The following is a 17,549-nucleotide window of genomic DNA, read 5'->3' as shown; positions in this document are numbered from 1 at the left end:
AAAAGAAATCTCAGATAAAAATATCAAAAATAGAGATAAAAAAAGGCAATTTTATTTTTGTTACATATAAACATTTCTTGATAACATTATTATAAGCGTATATGGGGTTTAAAAGTAGGTCTACTGTTTGGAATACCTCCTTGAATTCGGATTCGTCGTACTGCTTCTCTTAAATGTTTGGGTTGTAATGGACCGGTTTCATGCATCTCCTCCATCACATCCAAAGCTACAAAAATAATCATTTTAGTTTTTGAAGTTATTAAATCAAAATAATTACATTCTTCAACAATTTCTCCCACAAATACTTTAGCAATTCCCGCCATTGCAATGACCACATTTTGTGATACCGAACACCCTGTAATTGTTTGCATTAATCGTTTTATTGCAGCTTTTGGAAAAGCTGCTCGTCGATACATTTCATATCGATCTAATTGTTCTTCAGTAAAATTTGAAACTAAAACTCTACAAATTAAGAATCGAATTAAAAAGTTTCATTTCAATTTTAATGTAATTAACTGCATTTTTTCCCTCTCCTCTTCTTCAATTTCTTTCTTAGTTTTTTCCTTTTTTCGTTCCTTCATTATTAAATTACTACTTTGCCCTATTTCCGGAAGTATTATATCCGTCACCATATATTCTTCTTTAATTATATTCGGATCGTCATAAAAACTTTCAAAATTAGTTTTCGTTGAATATTTTGTTTCCTCCATCGCTGAAGATGAATTTTCATGGGAATCATCATCATAATCAGAATCTGAATTAGTACTGTTCAGGTCATATTTAAGTTGATTGATCGCTTTTAACTTATTATTATCCATTTTATAATCCATTCAGTTTAACATTAAAAATTATTCAAAAAAGCTTATTTATATTTTATTATACATAACCTCACATAAAATATTTGACGTTTACTTTACATTATGATTTGAAACTATCATATTATAGATGGCGCCACGTAAAAAGATTTATCATTACATTATTATTATTAATTTACAATTTTAATACAAATATATTTTTAAATATATTTAAACAATAAGTATTAATAAAAATATTTTATAAACAAAATCCATCTTTTATTAAAAAACTAAATTAATTTGGTTTAGCTATTCGCCGCCACGTGCGCTAACGTCTATTCAGCTCGTCAATACGTCACGTCGTCGATCGCTTCGACTTGTAATTCATTGTTTATTGTCTAAAAAATGAATCATAACGCGAAAACGGTGTGATTTTTTCCTTAAAGAACACGATAGTTTAAAGTGGTGATCGATTAATGATAACGAAAATTGAATCTTTTCATCTACAAACCTCTTGAAAACCACCGCTCAGAGTTCATTTACTCCGTGTCGTATTGTCACGATTTTAAAGACTCTTCTTTTCGTTTCAACCGAATTTGAGTGAAAATCGAAATGAGGATGCGAACATTTTTTCAAATTAATTGTTATTTATAACGGTACGTAAATTCATTTAAAGTTATTTCGTTAAAATAACCTATCGAAATACTTTAGGCAAAGGTTAGATTCTTTTTGTTTGTATTGTGATGTAGACATAGTGATGGCGGATTGAACTATCCAAAGAATTTAGTTATTTTATTTTGAGGTTATAATTGGAAGAATTCTTTGTTGTTAAAGAAGCGCCACTTTTTAATGTATTTTTTTTCTGTTAGGTTATTCTGTTGAATCACCTGAAGACCTTCAACGGTTGATGGGGCTTGTGCCCCTACTTTTATATTGCACTGGCTCCCACCTCCTTCAACATAATTCCACCAAATTCCGAAGGTGAGTCAATCTTTTTTAAATTAGTAAACTTTCACTTTAACTCTTTTAATAAGAAGTAGAGAAATTTATAAAGAAAGAAAATTTAATAAGGATGAATAATGTGTTTATAGAAAATTTTTTATCTTGACATTTAGAAATTTGACATTTTGAAAATAACTGTCAATTTAAATAAAAATTGAGGTTATGTTTTAAAAGTATTAGAGAAATTATTTGATAATTTTATTATAAGATTATTCCATCTGGTTTGTTATCTAATTACTTTGATATCAATTCATTAAACCAATTCAAAATCAAAATGATAACCAAGCTTGAAGCAATGATATATAAAAATTTTAAAGGTAGTACAATTTAATCCTTGATGTCTTAGTTGACTGTAATATTAGTACTTACACATAATATTTAATTTCTAACACTTAATTCCTAAGAATGGCGGTTTTGATGATTCTATGATTTCCCCCTAAATATCTATAAAGGCTTATTTGATTTATACTATTTATAATCAGCACTTATCTACCGTATAAAACAGCTACCTAGTGGGTAGTATTAATTTATAGTGGTAGAAACAACATTAGTTTTGATTTTCTATTTATAATATCAATACTCAGCACAATTAAACACAATAAGAGAAAAAAAGAGATGAAAAGCCAATAATCAGAAGATCATCAGGAAAGAAAATGTTTTGATGAAGTTAAATCTAATACTATGATGTATTAATAATGATGATTTCTATATTTGATATAACCAAGAAAATATTTAATACATTTTTTATTATATAGTTATTGATATAATTTGTCAGAACATCTCTGAGAACATTGTATACACATCATAGAAGATTTTCAACTTTGCATCGCCTGTAGGATTAAATAGATAACAAATTATATCAGTGCTATTGTTTTGAGTTGTATTGGTTTGCAGAAAACTTCTAGGTTCTTCTACTGCTGATATATTATCTTCCACTATATCACCTATTCGACGTAAATAATGGTTTAATTGAGATATGAACTGCAATTATTTATCAAAATTATCTCTAAATATAATTACTACAATCTTAATTATAGATGTCACAACTGTATTTTAGTACATAATTCATTGATATTTATGTTGCCTTTATTTACAATTTTTTAATTGTATATTTGTTGTTCTTATTTTAGTTATTGCTTTGATTTTTTCTTACTTGGGGCGTTTACATTCTTCAGTTACTGTCCTGGAGTAATTCATAAAGTAAGATATCCAGACATTCCTTCCTTTTAGTATGCTTCTAAAGTGATGAGTCATTTCCAAGGTCACTGATTTTTATCTGATTTGGCATAAATTTTCTTCTCAATCACGTCGTCGTTCGCAATATAGTGACTCCCAAGGCATCAAAATCGTCCTATGTAGACATAGTTGCTATATAGACTAGAAGAAATAAATAAAATGGAAGATTTAGGTTCCAAGTAATCATGATTGGATGTGCAATCGAATCTAGATAAGTAGGAATTCTGGGGGGCACCTTTAAAGTCGCTCTCATAGAGGTATCTAGGTAATCTAGAAACCTTTATTAAGTGGAAGCATGTATTTTCCTATGTTAAACCGAGATCGCTTGCGGTCGAGGCACTACAATTGTGATCCTTAAATTGAAAACGCAATAAAAAAAGCATCGGCTTTATGGGATGAAATGATATATTTTCCTTCGTTAAGTCGAGGTTGCTTGTGGCCAAGGCGCTATAATCGTGATTCTTAAAGTGAAAATGCAATGAAAGTAGAGCCTCGGCCGTAAACGACCTCGGCTTTATTAGATGAAACCACTTATTTTGTGAGATAAAGAGATCGGTTGAGGCGCTACAATCGTGATCCTTAAAGTTAAAAGCAAACAAAGTAAATACTTGGATGCAAGCATCTCAATCTCACAAATTCTTTTATATTACAATGACTAGAGGTAATAGAAAAATATAAATATCTGGGAACCATGTCTAGCAAGATAGATACGCAACAGAATAACAAAAGCAAGTTATCTACGGGTTGGATAGGACAATATTAGACACAATTCAAAAATAGGAGCAGCACATATAGCGAAAAATAGTAAAACCAGAAGAGACAGAGAACAAAACAAGTGCGTCAGAGAATTGAAAGCAGAAAAGAAGCAGCAAGAAGAGCTTGAAAGCTGTAATAGAGTAGATAGAAGAGAAACAGCTGAAATACCACTGATTCGAACAGATGAGGAAAGAATACCAAACATAATGTTCAATATGAAACCAGTAGGAAGTAATCATAGTTGTTGCATCAACTGGTTTTATCACGAAGTCATTTAAACAACAACCCAGTCTAGTAGTCGGCAATAATTATGTTTTTCGAGTCATATTCACATAAAATTTCAAGCAAATCATTAATCTAAGCATTTCAAACCGTTTTATTAACAAACTTTGATCTCAACACATATTTTTATTAAATTACAACGCAAATTACATTCTATAAATTACACTGATCTATCCATTTTGTTAAACACTCTTCTAAATTTGAAAATTCTGGTCGACGAAATCTTTTAAGTTCCGTGTCCTTTTTATGATTCGATCAAAAGTTGATTATGGGACACCAAAACCTCTTATTAATTCACTTCACACTTTCCCTTCTTATAGCCATAATCGATTTTTGTCAACAATACTTAAAATTTTTATGAACATATTTTGTGCCGTTGTTGTTTTTCCAATTTATAGAGATAAGAAGCCGCAATTTTACAATTCTAAGATTTGATAACATTCACATTAAAGAGGAACGACTGATAGAAAATTTGGGCTTTGATGGATTAAATGGAAAAAGAACAAAGACGCTTCCTTTGTTATACTGAACTTAAATTCGTGTTTATATCGGGGTTATGGTGTTAAAGCAGATCTTTTTTATTTCTTAATGACAAAAGTGAGACATTGAGAGTCACCGATTCTTGTTTTGTCAATGCAGCTTTCTTGGTAAATACATAAAGGTTAAGAAATGCCTCTGTTTTTACTCATTTGGGCTATCTCAAAACGCTTATTCAGCAATTGAAAAGAATCTATGAAATGATCTAAATGAAAAACTTCATGTTGTTATGGATTGTTTGTAAAGCACGTTAAGTTTTACGACTATAAAGCTACATGCCTTGAATACTTGAAAGTCTAGAAATACAATGTTTGGGATTACTCATTAATAGTATAAACGATTTAAATAAAGTTTTGCATCTCTTAGCGGTCTTCCCTTATTGCATTACATCATTGTTATATTTTTTTAATTTGGAATGGGGAAAATTTTAGACGGAAATGTCATAAGAACTTTTAGTCACGTTCTAACGCAATCTGACGTTCAATTCTTTGTGTTTCTAAAGATTGATCAATATGCTGTTTCGAGCGAGAAAGCGGAAATCCCGTTGGTTTTTAAGTTTACTCTATTTTTTGTGTTTTCTCCTCACTACATTTATCTAGTAATAATCTAGGTTCATACACCTTTAGATTGTAAATCAATTTGCTCTTAATTGTTGACATTGTGATAAGAAACACTAAATTCACTGTTGGAAATCTTTTTATTATATTTACACTTGAATTCTAAGAGTATAACGTGAATGTACCTAAATTGTTTTAAAGTTTAAATAAGATTATACGTTTTCCTTATTAATATGTAAGTAAACTATTTTTATTCAACTTTATGTTACATTAAAATCTTCCTTTCTCTTGATTTTAACATTGAGAAAGTGTACCTTTGTAACGCATGCGTCGTTTTCCTTCCACAACTACCACCGCTGCTGCTGTTCGCACACTGAATAGACACCGTTCACTGTGAGAGAGAAATGAACCTCGGTCTCCGTTAGTTGAACGTTTTTTTTAGTACATTTTGAACTAAACTTTTATTTCGATAATATTTGGTGACCACTTTTCGTTTAAAATTTTTTATATAAACACGATTACTTGTTATTAAAAAAATTATTAAATAAAAAAGTGTTTCTTAACTTTATTGGAATATCAAATTTGCAATGATGATATCAATAAGTGTTTGAGATTTCGCGTTGGTGTTGTTGTTATGTTGAACATCGCGGGTTGTGGTATTAGTGATCGGCCGTTTTTGCTACTGTTTGATGTCACCTTATAGCCGATACCGGCCACTGCCGGGATCCGATGGATTAACGACTGTCCTGCAGCCCGATCGGCCCTCGCAGGGCTGCAGGTCCGCTTCTTCCGGATCTACTCACGCTTGTAGATTCTTGAGATGGTTTGCCAAATTTAGCCCGCAACCTGTTAATAAGCAAAGAGTGGGAAAGGAATCATTTGAAGGTAAAAATTCATTACAAAATTAAATATTAATAGATCTGATGGAAATAAACAAGGTTAATTGATGAGAATTTCAATTGGAGAAGTTCGTCCCTATCCACGTGTGTTCTTAATATGGGTAATAAATAGTTTTGGTATTGAGCCAAATGTATAAGGTGCTTTAAATGTGGTGTGTCAACATAAAAATCTTGTATAGAAAGTTATTAATTTATAAATTCCTTTATGTTAAGTAAATCCCGGAAATGTCTTATTATAAATTATATTATTTATTTTGTTAACTAAAGCATTTATTTATTAATGATAGCTTAGTTTATTATTGAAAGTAAATTTAAACGAAATCCTTGAAATAGAACAAAAAAATAAACAGTTATAAATTAATTATCGTTTTAAAATTAATTATTAAACTTAAATTTTTCAATGACAACGAATATCGTTAATTGTGACGTAAAATCTTTTTGAAGAGAAACTATTCAGTATTGAAAAGATTTTTTTATTGTTCGTGATGCAATTTTTTTAAAATCGACCTTGGAAAAATCAATGGTGCGTTAAATCCTAAACTTCGTTATTAGATCAGGTAACATTTTACGTTTCCTGTAACAATAATATAAACATAAATGACAAAATTAAGCAACATAAAAGTGATTACTCATTTAAGACTGAATTTAACAAGCCACGTTTAAGTAGATGTTATAAAAATACAGGATGACTACTGCTAATTATCTTAATAGCCGTGTTTTATTGGTAATTCGTGGAAATAAAGAAAAATCAAGGTGTAAAATATTTCTTATATGGATGAGTGTCTGTTGTTTATGTGACGAGATCTATCACTTTATTAGGAACGGAATATGTCAAAATTAAAGTTTGTAATTCTAGAATTTGCCACAGCTGCTTATTTATTTGACGCATCTCTTCAGTTATGGCACAGATATTGCTTCGAATTCTGATTTTAATTATAGAATTAGGTTGAACTTGAGTTTGCTCACTGTTTTTAGTTTGCGCCAAGTTCCGAAATTTTTAATGTTTAATAACTGAAAATTCAATTTCTTCGTACTGAAATAATCCATGATAAATTCTTTACACATCTTTTGATAACAACTGTTGCTCTGAGTTCTATGTTTATTAAATCACAGGCTTAGATTCTTAAACGAATTTGATTTTAAAAGTCATTTTTATGAAATACTTTGATTACTGAGCAACGTGAGAATCTCACACTAACCTTTTTCGACAAATACGCTGACTCAAAGAGTTTGTTACTGGTTCCAAACTAATTGTTTATTTAGTCTACTAAGTCTACGTCCATAACGACGAACAAACCTATAAAAATTTTATTTTTTTCTTCGAATTTATGTTAAGTTTTGAGGTACGCCACAATTATTATTCTAATTTTGTTGCTATGTTTGCTTTATGTACTGTTTGTAATTATTATAAAACCATGTAATATTCTTTGGAAGCTTATTCAACACAAAGTGCGTAGGCAAAGCGTTAATTCTATTACTAATTAACCCAAAATCACGATTAACACGCAGAAACTCCACCCGATTCGCTGTATTTTGATGATATGTCACATTTGCTCAATTTCACAGCATTGTTTTAAATCCACAATATTTATTTATAACAACATAAGTTTTTTTTATAAATATTTTGGTTTGTTCTGTTCAAATCAAGACATTAAAGTAATTTCTTATCATCGCTATTAGCAATTTCAAACTCTAATTATAAAATGTAAATAAAATTCGATTTTTGCACTTCAAATGGATTACTTTATTTATTTCTTTTTCCCTACCGGTTTCGCCACATATTGTAGCATCATCAGGAGAATACGTCAATTGGCTACAAACGATTCTTAGGATAAATGTTGTTGAGTGTTTCTTTATATGTTTTCATATTCATATTACACTGAGAACTTTAGAGAATTAAGATTGGAGAGTATTAAGAATTTTATAAAACGTCTCCTGATGATGCTATAATATGTGGCGAAACCGGTAGAGAAAAAGGAATAAATAAAATAATCCATTTGAAGTGCAAAAATCGAATTTTATTTACATTGAATATAAAATGGAAAGAAAATCATTAAATAATACTAATTATAAAAGTTGAGAATCTTTATTCGATAAATAATGATTATATTCTCTATAGTTTTTAATTAGCCCCTCAATTGATAGTGGATAAATTCATGATCTGAGATATCTGGCAATAAATGTAAATGTTATTTAATGGTAATAGATTTTAACAGATGGCGCTAGTTGATACAATAAAAAATTAATGCATAAATTATGTATTTTGTATTAATTTATTTCGTTATTCTATAACGTAATAGAACCTGTAATTTATATTTAAAAACCAACATGCAGTACTTCCGATCCTTTGCCTGGGAGTGGTCTAAATAAGCAAACATTCCCGAATGAGCAGGATCGCCGGCTCCGACAAGAAATGTAAATAAAAGGTGTGAACGCATTTGAAGAAGTATTATATCTTTTGTTACTTTGAAGAGTTAAATATACAGTGGCTCGTAGGTTATTTGCCTATCTTAAATGTAAATAGCTTTGTGTATTAAAAACTATGAACTGCGTCGACAAAATTTGAACATTGTTTTATCGGGATCATTGTTCTCAACATACCTTTTTCACTAATTTGAACTACAAGTAATAAGTTTTTTCCAAAACAAGACATTGTTGCAATAATTCTTTATTACTCAAATCCTCATAAAAATGTTTAATAGTCTTCAATACATCAGTCTGTAATGTGTCATAATCATACATTAAAACATTTTTTTTTTGACTCGCCGTCTCCGATGTAATTAGTGTATTTCACATCACACAAAGTTTCGGAACAGTTCAAGGACAATATTCATTTTTATTTTACGAACAAAACCTTAATGATATGCCGTGAAGTTATGCTTTTTGTAACTATTCATGTCTAGGACTTTACCAGTATGATATCTAATAATTAACGCAATACCGTGCGAGGAAGTTAATCTTTTTTTCTTTGTTCTTTCTTACAAAACCATTAATTTCCATTTGTCTAGTAGATTTATCTCTTTGGAAGTTTGTCGAATCTCTTCATTGACGGTTTTTGTAAAGAGTTTGTCATCACAAGCAAAACAATTGTATATACTTTTAGAAGGGGTTCATAAGTACTCTGAGACAAAAACCTGGGTATGTCCATGAGTCCATAAATGCGTCTACTTATTCTGTAAGAATGTCCGATAAAAGAGTAAGATGGTGTTAGTGTCATGTATTTTGAAAGCTTTTCGTCGAGTACTTGTGGTTTTATATTTTTTATTACTACTATAAGTTTTGCACTTTACAATTATAGCAATTATCGAGAACACAGTAAAAACATTTAAAATTCTTTTCATCATTGATTTTCCTTTTCCAGTTTTTTTCGAAAATGTTTTGGCGTTTTTTCCTTTTCTTCAGCCTGAATTTTTGGTATTTCTTTTTTGGTGCCAAAATGTACAGATGATTGACATCAAGAATTCGTGCTTCTTTGTGTATCTTTTGATTCCTTCCTTGACCATGAAAATATTTAGATCTCTGTGTGATATCATAAAGCACGTAGTGCTTTATTTTAGACTGTCTGTATTACTTGGACATGGTTATCTTTTGCATACCCCCAGAATATACCATATTGCTATATAGATTTTAACATGTTGTTGTATCCCATAGTTTTGCTATACAAGGTGAGTCACGGGAAACGGATTTTTTTCAGCAGACTTTTTAAAAGATCAAAATTTATTTCCAGAGAAAGAACCGTTAAACTATGCCATTATGGAATGCTTACGAAAGTTAGCTTGGACTTTTGTCAAAATTTCTTCACCTAGTTTTGCGATTTTGTTACTTATTGTAGTCTTCAATTCTTCAAACGTAAGTCTTTGTGTAAAATTCGATGGACAATATTTTGATTCAATCGCATTTCTGCAGAGCGCTGCCTAACAGAGCGATTAGGACTTCGATTTATTGCCTCTCTTACTCGATCCACATTCGCTGGTGTTTTGGTAGTTCTGGCAGGTCCGGATTTTCTGTTCTATAAAGAACCTGTCGTTCTCAGTGCATTAATCCTTGGAATGGTATTGCGAAATGAGAAGATGAGATGGTACGCGTCATAAGCAAACACGCGATGTTCTCGACTCCACATTGGCATGAGGAATACTGTATGGCAACTTGATGGGAGTTGAAGGCTACCGTCCTCACCTTTTTATCTCCTTCATGTCCTGAGTGCGGTGCATTCCTAAAATATCCGCCACCCATGACACACTCTGTACAATGATTGTTTGGAATGTTTTTCGATAAGCCATTTATATGACTTGGGACACTTGTCAAGTGTCTTGCCTAAGTATTTTTTATACGGAACTATTTTTCCATTAATAGTTAAAGGTAGATTGTATAGCAATATTGCTGGTATACAGGATATACAGCAGAGGCCCAAGGACACTTCCTTGAAGTGCTTCAGCTTGCACTTCCTTTAAGACTGAATATGCATCCTCTTGTTTATCAGTCTATCGGTTATATACAATGGCAACATTTCTGCACATTGTCCTGATAAGACTATGTTGAGCTTCTAAATCAGGCGTTTGTGCCATACATTATCAAACTTCTGTATTACATCTAGGAGCAGTGCAAACTTGTTTCTCTTCGAGTGTTCTCTCTATGACGTCTGTAATACGATGTACTTGGTCGATTGTTAAATGCTTTTGTCTGAAGCTAAACTGGTATCAGCAGCTTTTCAAATACTATTGGCATTAGTGATATAGCTCTATATGATAACATCGTTATATACAATAGAATAACATACATATTATATATTTAGTGATGTTAACTTTGTTTTTTTAAGTTATAAAAAAAATCAATAATTTAATTGACTTTTTAAACACTTTGTATTTTAATTTGAATATCCACTCCTATTAATTAGATCAATTTTCTACTTAAATGTGTTGAGTTATCATTAAAATAAAACGTATGGCACCGAATCGTTAAATTGCGTGTTAATAACTTTGCTGAATGAATTGTATTTGTTAAGTCAATATTTCGTGCATTTGAAAAGTAAAGTCATTGACCTTTTTATTCTTTTAGAAACTATCCTATTTTGTTTCTTTAAAAAAAATCCTTAACCCGTGTAATAATAATAATAAATATGTATGTTGTATTGCGTAAACGCAAAAAGGTTTCTTTAAGCATGTTTTTTTACTTAAAGTTTAACTAACCTCATTCGATAATGAGGTTTATTTTGAATAAAAACCACGATTTCCTATTATAACAATGGCCACGCGTGTTCTTTGTTATTTCGGTTTTGAATCATTTTTATTTAACATTTTATTTCATTCAACCTTAACTTCCTTTTTTCTATTTAATTTTTTTTTTAGGTATAATAAAAATCTCTTTTGTTGCCTTTTCTTGCATAACAAAACCGTTTAGATTCGTCTTGTGGTAGTCGGTGAGAAAGTGGGTCATCTTCAAGGCGGCGTTTTGCGTTTATACGTTTGAATTCGCGTAATAGCTCATATTTCTTTGTTTCTTTTCTCTTTTATTAATTATTTATTTTTTTCTTTGAATGTTCGTTGCGCTTTTCCGTGTATTTCAATTTTTAATACACTTGATCGGTGATGCATAAAGAAAACGAAGTAACATTTAATTAACTAATATCGTGCCCGATGAAATCATTTTGAAATGGTTACTGGCGTTGCTACGCGTTCGAAATTACCTTACAATAAGTTGAACTGTATAACAAAGGTCAGGAAATAGATTGGTGTGTAATGGTGTGGTAAAGTTTTACGTTTCAAATTTTTTTTCTAGAAAATATAGAATTCGATTTAAAAATAAATAAATAATCGGTAATTTGTTTTGAATGTTTAAATACAGTAAAATTTCCCTAACTCGACTTCAGTTAGAGAAAAATTAGTTGAATTTCAGCTCTAAAGAAAAAAATTTAATCTTTCAACTACTTCAATAAAAATATACAACAATCTAGCGCTGAACAACAATTAAAACTAGAACTCTATACCTGGAACTAGAAACATTTGGGTTTAGCCATCTTTAGAGACTTGCGGCTAAACCCAAATGATTCTAGTTCTAGATATAGTGTTAGTTCTTGTTTTACACTTGCACTGTCACAAGAACTAACGACGGCTAAACCCGAATGATTCTAGTTCTAGGTATAGTGTTAATTCTGGTTTTACACTAGCACTGTCACTAGAACTAACGTTAGAGCTAGAACTAGAAACATTTGGGTTTAGCCGTCTTTAGAGACGTGCGGCTAAACCCAAATGATTCTAGTTCTAGATATAGTGTGAGCTCTAGTTTTACACTAATACTGTTACTAAACATTCGTTCAACTAATTTTTGTTAGTTCTGTATGGTAATAATGCTAGTGTAAAACTAGAGCTAACACTATAGCTAGAACTAGAAACATTTGGGTTTAGCCGCACGTCTCTAAAGACGGCTAAACCCGAATTATTCTAGTTCTAGGTATAGTGTTAGTTCTGCATAGTAACAGTGCTAATGTAAAACTAGAGCTACCATTATACCAACAAGACAAAATATTTTTGATGCATTTTGAGCTGAAATAAATTTCATATTTGGTTATTTATAATATTCTCCAGCAAAAACGGTGGGGTTGGTAACAAATGCACGTGCTCTAAGACCCGCGAGAAAAAGGCAATTTTGGCTACACGAAGAACTGACCACTTCATTGCTAAGTTAATCAAGCTTTATAAAGATGGCAACATTTATAAAAAAATTTGTCTAGAACCAAAGACAAACAATAGATTCTCTTTGATATTTTTATAAAAGAATTTGGTAATTAATTGAATTTTGAAAAACCAATTGATGTACTCAAGGTTTATTTAGGTTTAGATTAATTTCAGTTATCTGATAGGAAGAAAAATATTTTATAAAGATTATAAATCATTCTTAGTCAAATGGATGTTCAATCCTGATTTTTATCATCAATTGCAATTAAAGTACCTTGTCATTTTTATTCAATCGTCTACTGATAAAATATCAAGATATTAATCCAAAAATTAGTAAAAAATTAACTTGATAAGATAGTTGTGTTTACAACAAACAAGATGTAGTGGAATTGTACAATAACATTCTCACAAAAATTTACAATTTATTCAAACTACGTGTTCACGACCTAGTTTAATCAAAAAACGATGTCACAAAAATCATCAACACTATGGAGGACGTATTTAATGTCAAAATCGACGTTTGTTGCAAAACATAATTAACATCTCCAGTTTATCGAGGTTAATCGCTTTCATCAAACAACATGGGTTATTGCAAAAAAAAAAATCAAACATATTAAGTAGACAAGTGTAGTGTTGTTTTTTAGAAAATTTCCCAGACGACAAATATCTTTAGTGAAAGGTTAAACGTTTAAACGGTATCTTAGTTTCTATTATTAATTTCACAAATTTCACAGATATAACAAATAGAAAATCACGAATATTCACCATATGGACGTCTTTATATTAATTTAATTGAAAATAAAATCTTCTTTTTATTTGATTAAAATTCCAACTTTTTGTTTAAAATATAAAAAAAATTAATATTTTCGCGAATTTTCCTACCTAAATATTTGATTTTCACAGCGATAAACACCGTACCATTTTTATTTTTAGTTTAGATGGGAAAATAATCAGACGAATTTAGTATAGAAGCAGGAACTTAAATAACTGGAATTAACCGCTTTAATCTGATGTGAGCTAAATAAAAAATAAATTCGTAGAATAAATTAGAATCTAATCATTATATTTTAATCCATTTCAAATCCAAGAACCTAAAAATTTTCCATCCTACCAACGTAAATACAATAAAATTTCCACTAATTCGAACTTCTATATTTCGAATTATTCTCTAAGTCGAATAATTTTCGTAAGCTCAAGCGTTTTACCAGGTTTCAAATGTGTTTTTATCTCTCTATATCGAATTTTACTATCACGATTCTTCTTGTAACTCGAACTGCACTACTATGGAATTACTTCACCTTTAACTTCTATATGTTAAATTTTTCAAAGAATAAACTATTTGAATCCGTTCTGTAAGGCAACTTTTTTTATTCCAGTGATTTTATGATTCGAACTAACGCTGAATACAAATTGAAACTAACAGTGCTAGTATAAAACTAGAATTAACACTATACCTAGACGGGTTTAGCCGTCTTTAGAGACGTGCGGCTAAACCCAAATGTTTCTAGTTCCAGGTATAGTGTTAGTTCTTGTTTTACACTTGCACTGTCACAAGAACTAACGTTAGACCTAGAACTAGAAACATTTGGGTTTAGCCGTCTTTAGAGACGTGCGGCTAAACCCAAATGTTTCTAGTTCTAGGTATAGTGTTAGCTCTAGTTTTACACTAGCACTATTACTATGTAGAACTAACACTATACCTAGAACCAGAATCATTCGGGTTTAGCCGTCTTTAGAGACGTGCGGCTAAACCCAAATGATTCTAGTTCTAGATATAGTGTGAGCTCTAGTTTTACACTAGCATTATTACCATACAGAACTAACACTATACCTAGAACTAGAATCATTCGGGTTTAGCCGTCTTTAGAGACGTGCGGCTAAACCCAAATGTTTCTAGTTCTAGCTATAGTGTTAGCTCTAGTTTCACATTAGCACTGTTACTATGCAGAACTAACATTATACCTAGAACTAGAATCAGTCGGGTTTAGCCATCTTTAGAGACGTGCGGCTAAACCCAAATGTTTCTAGTTCTAGGTATAGTGTCAGCTCTAGTTTTACACTAGCACTGTTACCATACAGAACTAACACTATACCTAGAACTAGAATCATTCGGGTTTAGCCGTCTTTAGAGACGTGCGGCTAAACCCAAATGTTTCTAGTTCTAGCTATAGTGCTAGTTCTAGTTTCATATTAACACTGTTACCATACAGAACTAACACTATACCTAGAACTAGAATCATTCGGGTTTAGCCGTCTTTAGAGACGTGCGGCTAAACCCAAATGTTTCTAGTTCTAGCTATAGTGTTAGCTCTAGTTTCACATTAGCACTGTTACTATGCAGAACTAACATTATACCTAGAACTAGAATCAGTCGGGTTTAGCCATCTTTAGAGACGTGCGGCTAAACCCAAATGTTTCTAGTTCTAGGTATAGTGTCAGCTCTAGTTTTACACTAGCACTGTTACCATACAGAACTAACACTATACCTAGAACTAGAATCATTCGGGTTTAGCCGTCTTTAGAGACGTGCGGCTAAACCCAAATGTTTCTAGTTCTAGCTATAGTGCTAGTTCTAGTTTCATATTAACACTGTTACTATGCAGAACTAACATTATACCTAGAACTAGAATCATTCGGGTTTAGCCATCTTTAGAGACGTGCGGCTAAACCCAAATGTGTCTAGTTCTAGGTATAGTGTTAGCTGTAGTTCTACATTAGCACTATTACTACATTCGGGTGCAAAAAAAACGCAACAAGCTCATTTTTCGTCTGTATTGACGTTAAATGATGATTCCGCAAAGCTATAACATGTATAAACCTGTCATCAACGGCAGTGGTCTTTGGTTTTCTACCGCTTCCTGCCCTTCTCTTATTTCTTCCAGTTTGTGTAAAACGTTCTACCACTCATTTAGTATTGGAGCGATGAACATGAAGGATTCTTGCAACGTATTCATAATTACGCCCATCTTCAATAAGAGCAACAGCTTTAGCGCAATTTTCAACACTTAAAACCATGGTACTAATCTTCTGTACAAAAAATCACTGTCCAACTGTCATTAGAATAACAATGAGCAAAATTAAAAAGTAACGTGTCTTAAGTAAATTGTTAGTGACAAATTCATTTCGCTCTTAAAAATGAACGAATGCACTTAGAGACATGAACCAAAAAGCAAAATGTAGGGAACGAATGGTTCTTAACAAAAATTATATTTTGAAACAATAAATTTATACACTAAATTATTCCACAGGTGTTTTAAAATTAGGATCCTAGAACGACATTTCAATTAACCCTGTTTACCGACTAAATGACCAGCATTTAACAAAAGGCTGGATATGGAACATGAAATTAGACATTTTGAATCATGAAAATTGAACAAAAAATAAAAAAAATTATCACATTTCAAACTTTACCAAATATTAGCTTGTTGCGTTTTTTTTGCACCTGAGTGTATACAGGGTGTATCTGAATGACTGCAACAAACTTCAAGGGGTGATTCTTTAGTGAATTTTAAGGGTACTTTGATATATGAACCATGGGCAACTTCGGCTCCCCTAAGGAGCTACACACCTCCAAAAATGGCGGAAAATTTTGGTTTAATTTTTTTTTCTCAAAAACCATAAACGCTAGGAAAATGAAATTTGGGGAACATGTTTAACTCATAATAGGGCATGTTTTGACCCTATTTGTACTTTCAACCTACCCCTCTAAAGTACTAAACGTAACCACCCCCTTTACATTTTTGCTAATATTTTTTTGTATGCAGATGATAAATACATTAAAAAAAACTTATCTAGGTAGATGAAAGTATCCTAAAACTTTTTTGTCTCTTTAAAATTTTTCCAAAAACGACTAATTTTTGAGAAAAAAAATAATAAAGCAAACACTGCACGTTAAACAACGGGGTTGTCGATCAAAAGTTGGAATGAATTTTTAATGAAAACGTCTTAGTAGGCTTTGTAATCTTTGTCAGAAATATTTTTGACGTTTAAATGTCAGTGTTTTTCTTATTATTATTATTGTTTTTCAAATTAACTTTTAATAAAGTTCTATCGCATTTACGCTCGTTCACTCGACGTTTCAAAATTTTAAATAAAACAATAATAATCGTACGAAAGCCACTGACATTTAAACGTCAAAAATATTTCTAACAAAGATTGCAAAACCTACTAAGATTTAACAACCCTACAGCTTAACAGTTAGTGTTTGCTTAATTATTTTTTTTCTCAGAAATTATTAAATTTTCGAAGAACATCAGAGAGACAAAAAAGCTTTAGAATAGTTTTATCTATCTAACTGAAATTTTTCCAACGTATTTATCATCTTCATAAAAAAAATCTAGGCATAAATTGAACGGGGGTGGTTACGTTTAGTAGTTTAGAAGGGTAGGTTGAAAGTACAAATAGGGTCAAAACGTGCCCTATTATGAGTTAAACATATTCCCCAAATTTCATTTTCCTAGCGTTTATGGTTTTTGAGAAAAAAAAATTAAACCAAAATTTTCCGCCATTTTTGGAGGGGCGAAGTCGCCCATGGTTCATATATGAAAGTACCCTTAAAATTCACTAAAGAATCACCCCTTGAAGTTTGTTGCAGTCATTCAGATACACCCTGTATAGAACTAACACTATACCTAAAACTAGAATCATTCAGATTTAGCCGTCTTTAGAGGCGTGCGGTTAAACCCAAATGATTCTAGTTCTAGATATAGTGTTAGCTCTAGCTTTATATTAGCACTGTTACTATGAAGAACTTTAACAAAGATTTTTATGGTTTTCGAATTTGTTCAGCAATCAACTCTCATAATTATAAACTAC

The 17,549-nt window shown here is 31.2% G+C and overlaps 3 protein-coding genes across 7 annotated transcripts in view; 2 read left to right on the top strand and 1 right to left on the bottom strand.

Annotated features, from left to right (window-relative positions):
* Nucleotides 1-30: 30 nt before the first annotated feature.
* Nucleotides 31-912, bottom strand: LOC111428559 (TATA-box binding protein associated factor 11). The gene is made up of 3 exons (XM_023064133.2): nucleotides 517-912; nucleotides 278-462; nucleotides 31-226 (listed from the first exon to the last, which is right to left on the bottom strand). The coding sequence occupies exons 1-3, from the start codon at nucleotides 828-830 to the stop codon at nucleotides 90-92; spliced, it is 636 nt and encodes a 211-aa protein (XP_022919901.1). The 5' UTR covers nucleotides 831-912; the 3' UTR covers nucleotides 31-89.
* Nucleotides 913-1,682: 770 nt separating this feature from the next.
* The window catches only part of LOC111428635 (aryl hydrocarbon receptor nuclear translocator homolog), a 31,964-nt gene continuing 16,097 nt past the window's right edge, over nucleotides 1,683-17,549 (top strand). The window contains exon 1 of one of the 2 annotated variants that reach the window (XM_023064268.2): nucleotides 1,683-1,775. The gene's annotated coding sequence lies outside the window, so the exon portion shown is untranslated. Of the gene's footprint in view, nucleotides 1,776-5,966; nucleotides 6,050-17,549 lie in introns of those variants that run through there. The other variant, XM_023064269.2, reaches the window with a different exon arrangement.
* The window catches only part of LOC111428634 (Serine/threonine-protein kinase tricornered), a 54,646-nt gene continuing 38,780 nt past the window's right edge, over nucleotides 1,684-17,549 (top strand). The window contains exon 1 of one of the 4 annotated variants that reach the window (XM_023064266.2): nucleotides 1,684-1,775. Coding sequence is in view for 1 of the 4 variants with exons in the window: in XM_023064261.2 (XP_022920029.1) it covers nucleotides 5,854-6,049 (196 nt within the window). In the remaining 3 variants the exon portion in view is untranslated. Of the gene's footprint in view, nucleotides 1,776-5,564; nucleotides 6,050-17,549 lie in introns of those variants that run through there. The other 3 variants (XM_023064263.2, XM_023064261.2, XM_023064264.2) reach the window with 3 other exon arrangements.

The sequence above is a fragment of the Onthophagus taurus genome, chromosome 1, assembly GCF_036711975.1.
Source record: "Onthophagus taurus isolate NC chromosome 1, IU_Otau_3.0, whole genome shotgun sequence".
NCBI classification, from domain to species: Eukaryota; Metazoa; Arthropoda; class Insecta; order Coleoptera; family Scarabaeidae; genus Onthophagus; species Onthophagus taurus.
Note: the sequence above shows the minus strand (reverse complement) of the source record. Positions and strands in the feature narration are given on the sequence as shown.

Coding starts and splice junctions, on each gene's coding strand:
- LOC111428559 (XM_023064133.2), bottom strand. CDS start 830: ATGGATTATAAAATGGATAATAATAAGTTAAAAGCGATCAATCAACTT. Junction 463..516: donor GAGGAGAGGGAAAAAATGCA/GTTAATTACATT, acceptor CTTAATTTGTAG/AGTTTTAGTTTCAAATTTTA. Junction 227..277: donor GGGAGAAATTGTTGAAGAAT/GTAATTATTTTG, acceptor TTATTTTTGTAG/CTTTGGATGTGATGGAGGAG.